This window comes from Nansenia antarctica, assembly GCF_963989245.1.
Source record: "Nansenia antarctica genome assembly, chromosome: 7".
Taxonomy (NCBI): domain Eukaryota; kingdom Metazoa; phylum Chordata; class Actinopteri; order Argentiniformes; family Microstomatidae; genus Nansenia; species Nansenia antarctica.
Genome location: NC_137677.1, coordinates 11,059,011 through 11,064,010, shown reverse-complemented (window position 1 = coordinate 11,064,010; position 5,000 = coordinate 11,059,011). Strand labels below are relative to the sequence as shown.

The 5,000-nt window shown below is 46.0% G+C and overlaps 1 protein-coding gene across 1 annotated transcript in view; it reads left to right on the top strand.

Annotated features, from left to right (window-relative positions):
• The window catches only part of LOC308162384 (importin-13-like), a gene marked incomplete at its 3' end in the record, with an annotated part of 51,603 nt that overhangs the window by 39,193 nt on the left and 7,410 nt on the right, over window positions 1-5,000 (top strand). Inside the window, exons 10-12 of the mRNA XM_080536541.1 lie at window positions 2,649-2,830; window positions 3,606-3,632; window positions 4,130-4,264. Coding sequence (XP_080392667.1) covers window positions 2,649-2,830; window positions 3,606-3,632; window positions 4,130-4,264 — 344 coding nt within the window. The remainder of the gene's footprint in view (window positions 1-2,648; window positions 2,831-3,605; window positions 3,633-4,129; window positions 4,265-5,000) is intronic.

Below are 5,000 nucleotides of genomic sequence, written 5' to 3'. Positions count from 1 at the left end.
CATTTAATGTCTATTTCTCATCCGATACGATTAGATCGCGAACTATATAATAATATAGGCGTTCATGATTCGCATGCGCTACTATGGCATAATAATGTCCAGGGCTGCACGCGCGCCACACTGGGCAGCCTAGTCACCTTTGCTACTTTGAATTATGACTGTAGGCTACTTTAAGATGTTTATTTCAATTGCATTAATGGGATTTGAGTATGTAATTGGTAATTTTAAGTATGCCTAGTTTAGCTTTTGACGGCTATTTGAACGGACTGCATCGATCGATCAATGAACGGACTCCACATTACGTTAACTGAAGTGTGTTAAATAGTTTCACGACAGTAATGTAAGTTTTTTATATTCTCTTTCCAGTTTTACCCTTTTTATCAATAAAACAACGTCAATTCTATAACCACGTCTCGCTGATTGGGAAGGCATTAAGTCTAGCTGCCTGTCAAATCATACTTACTCGGACTCGGGAGTATGAGAATGAGGAGGATGTATCGGGGGGATACACACCCCACATTTCAACTTAGTGGCACAAATTAAACTCTAACACTATAGATAGACTAAATTGAACTAAAATGATGGACACCGACTGAATAACTGAGTGGGGGGAAGACAGGTCTCAAATGTGGAACAATTATAACATTTAATACATAAAGATGAAACATACACAAATATATAACATTGATATCCCTAAACTCAAATGTAGTGTGGTATTGTCAACCTAATCTAATCAATCCTAATTAATGGTAGCCTACCAGTAGCCCAGGCTGTCGATAGTAGCGCACTACTCCCGTAGTACTTCTTCCGACTCAGGGCTGGAACGGGCACGGCAGGCTCAATCAATGAACGGGGTTGAGATGGCTAGCGTCCTTTACTAGCCGCATCTCACGGCCCTCGGTGGTCATTCACTGTGCTCTAGCACATCCAAAACACGCAGAACAATAACCTTGACTCCGGTCACTGCAGTGGTTTTATTTAGACTAGATCAAACTCAATTAACTGACGAAACTACTCGCGCCGTTGAGAGACAGGGTTGCCAGATGGGGCGCGTTACCGCCGAATGGGCTACTGGGTTTAGCGGTTATTTTCACCGGACATTATGACCGAAGAGGTTTAAATGTGTCGGACTTCAACAGATTTTATCGGACAAAGACCGGTAATTACCGGTTAACGGAAACCCAGGAACGGACTCCACATTACGTTAACTGAAGTGGGTTAAATAGTTTCACGACAGTAATGTACGTTTTCTATATTCTCTTTCCAGTTTTACCCTTTTTATCAATAAAACAACGTAATTTCTATAACCACGTCTCGCTGATTGGGAAGTCATTAAGTCTAGCTGCCTGTCAAATCATACTTTCTCGGACTCGGGAGTATGAGAATGAGGAGGATGTATCGGGGGGATACACACCCGTGGACTATTTCAATTTAGTGGCACAAATTAAACTCCAACACTATAGATAGACTAAATTGAACTAAAATGATGGACACCGACTGAATAACTGAGTGGGGGGAAGACAGGTCTCAAATGTGGAACAATTATAACATTTAATACATAAAGATAAAACATACACAAATATATAACATTGATATCCCTAAACTCAAATGTAGTGTGGTATTGTCAACCTAATCTAATCAATCCTAATCTAATGGTACCAGTAGCCCAGGTTGTCGATAGTAGCGCACTACTCCCGTAGTACTTCTCCCGACTCAGGGCTGGAACGGGCACGGCAGGCTCAATCAATGAACAGGGTTGAGATGGCTAGCGTCCTTTACTAGCCGCATCTCACGGCCCTCGGTGGTCATTCACTGTGCTCTAGCACATCCAAAACACGCAGAACAATAACCTTGACTCCGGTCACTGCAGTAGTTTTATTTAGACTAGATCAAACTAAATTAACTGACTAAACTACTCGCGCCGTTGAGAGACAGGGTTGCCAGATGGGGCGGGTTACCGCCGAATGGGCTACTGGGTTTAGCGGTTATTTAGCGGACTAGTTAGGCTGTAAATTGTCAATCCCATCTGGCAACCCTGCCGCTGTTTGTTCATCGCGTAGGCTAGTCTACACATTAATAATAAAAGAAAACATATAGCCTATATATTCGTCTTTTTTCATGTAGAAGGAATCAGAATATGTGACATTAATTTTTGCAAATTGTATTCAAATTGTGCTTAGAGGGAATTATTTTCACCGGACATTATGACCGAAGAGGTTTAAATATGTCGGACTTCAACAGATTTTATCGGACAAAGACCGGTAATTACCGGTTAACGGAAACCCAGACACACACACACCGTCATGTTCACCATAGGTACCTACCACACACACACACCATCATGTTCACCATAGGTACCTACCACACACACACACACACACACACCGTCATGTTCACTCCCTCTAGTTGGGTTTGGAATTCCATTGCTATTGTTGGGTTTGGAATTCCATTGCTAAGTAATAACTGTCATCTTTCCTGTTTGTTATCAGAGTAATAACTGTCACTTTCCCGTTTCGTATGAAAAACCAATAGCTGTCCTTTTATCTTATATGATTGCTCATAAACCTGCACCGCTTACTCCACAACCTGGGTGTGATTTATTTATTTTTTGGCTCAATGGTTGTCTTTCCCCCCCCCCCTCCCTCCAGGGGCTCTGGCGGAGTGGCTGGCGGACCACCCTGTGATGCTAAGCAGCGTGCTGCCCCTGGTGCTGCAGGCCCTGGGGAACCCCGACCTCTCCGTCTCCTCCGTATCCACACTCAAGAAGATCTGCCGGGAGTGCAAATACGACCTGCCTCCCTACGCCACCAACATAGTGGCTGTCTCCCAGGTGTGTCTGTGTGTGTGTGTGTGTCTGTGTGTGTGTGTGTGTGTGTGTCCTGTGTGTGTCTGTGTGTGTGTGTGTGTCTGTGTCTGTGTGTGTGTGTGTGTGTGTCTGTCTGTGTGTGTGTGTCTGTCTGTGTGTGTGTGTGTGTGTGTCTGTGTGTCTGTCTGTGTGTGTGTGTGTGTGTGTGTGTCTGTGTCTGTGTGTGTGTCTGTGTGTGTGTGTGTGTGTGTGTCTGTCTGTGTGTGTGTGTCTGTCTGTGTGTGTGTGTGTGTGTGTGTGTGTGTGTGTGTGTGTGTCTGTGTCTGTGTCTGTGTCTGTGTCTCTGTGTGTGTCTGTGTGTGTGTGGGTGTGTGTGTGTGTGTCTGTGTGTGTGTGTCTGTCTGTGTGTGTGTGTGTGTGTGTGTGTGTGTGTGTGTGTGTCTGTCTGTGTGTGTGTGTCGGTGTGTGTCTGTGTGTGTGTGTGTCTGTCTGTGTCTGTGTCTGTGTGTGTGTGTGTGTGTGGCCCAATCCCTTTTCCCTTTTCCCCCTCTACCCCTCGTAGGAGCTGACATACCCTCTCCTCCTTACTTCCTTGTCTCTCTCTGCTGTCTCTAACCAATTCAAAGAAAAACAACTGCGGCGCTGAAAAATATCATCCCTGTTGACTGATGTTGTTTTTTTATCGTTGAGCTTCATGTAATCCTCCTCTCTCTCTCTCTCTCTCTCTCTCTCTCTCTCTCTCTCTCTCTCTCTCTCTCTCTCTCTCTCTCTCTCTCTCTCTCTCTCTTCCCCTCTTCAGGAGGTGCTGATCAAGCAGATACACAAGGTCAGTCTCAGTGTCCTCTGGACAGCCTACACCAGAGCTCTTAAATAAAAAATCCAGGGAAATTGCTAAATCAGGGAAACCCCTGTTTACCGATTGAAGTTTTTTTCGAGAAGAATTTGGGAGTGTAACATCATGGCTATCGTGCGGCTATTCCTAAGCTTCTAGATGATTAAACAAAAGCTGTACTTTTACCCTGGAACACTATGGAAGATCAAAATGCCTGACCCTGTCTCTCTGCCTCTCCTTCCCTCTGTCTCTCTCCCTTCCTCCCTATCTCTCTCTCCCTCCCTCTCCCTCCCTCTTTCTCTCCCTCACTCCCTCACTCCCTCTCTCTCCCTCCCTCTATCTCTCTCTCCCTCCCTCCCTCTCCTCCCTCTTTCTCTCCCTCCCTCCCTCTCTCCCTCCCTCTCTCTCTCCCTCCTCCCCCCCCCCCCCCCTTCCCTCTCCCTCCCTCTCCCCCTCCCTCTCCCTCCCCCCCTCCCCCTCTCCCTCTGTAGACAAGTCAGTGTATGTGGTTGATGCAGGCGCTGGGCTTCCTGCTGTCTGCTCTGCCGGTGGAGGAGATCCTGAGGAACCTTCACTCTCTCATCACCCCCTACATACAGCAGCTGGAGAAGCTAGCCGACGAGACGGTACACACACACACACACACACACACACACACACACACACACACATACCTCTCTGTTGACCGGGGCCATGTGAACAGGCTTCATGTTTGTGTGGTTCCACTGCGGTGGAACATTTCTCAGTGGGGCCAGATTGGCTTCATCACCACGCAATAGGCTAGTGATACTCACACACACACACACACACACACACACACACACACACACACACAGACTGAGGCACACACACATTAGAGTTGGGTGGTTTCCAATTTTAGAAACTGTTAACCTCAGTTTTCAGACTTTTTGATAGACGGGTGTTTCGTCAAAGGGGTGAGGAGGGGTTGGTAGTGGAGATTAACAACAAATGTATACGCTACAATCCAGTACAAATGTATTTAATTAAAAGCACAGCCTATACCATGCAGTAGGCTTATCAAATATTAATAACAAAATAACAGAAACTGCAGCAATGGCAGTATCCGTAGAACCGTATCCTTCAGACCGCAACGCTAGGCTGTTCTTCAAGCCTATTCTAGGTTTTTGACTTGCCTGCTGTGCTGCAATAGTACTTTCGGGCTCCATTTGATTTCCACCAGAGATGGGGATCTTCGTCTCCGTCAATCACAAGCTCTCAACAATAGGCAGTCATGTCTGATTCTGCTGCTCCTCTTTCACCTTCACCTTCAGTTTTTTTTTGTACTTGATTGCGCTAGCCATATCTTTTTAAAATTCTCCGTTCCGAGGAGAAGCTGTCACG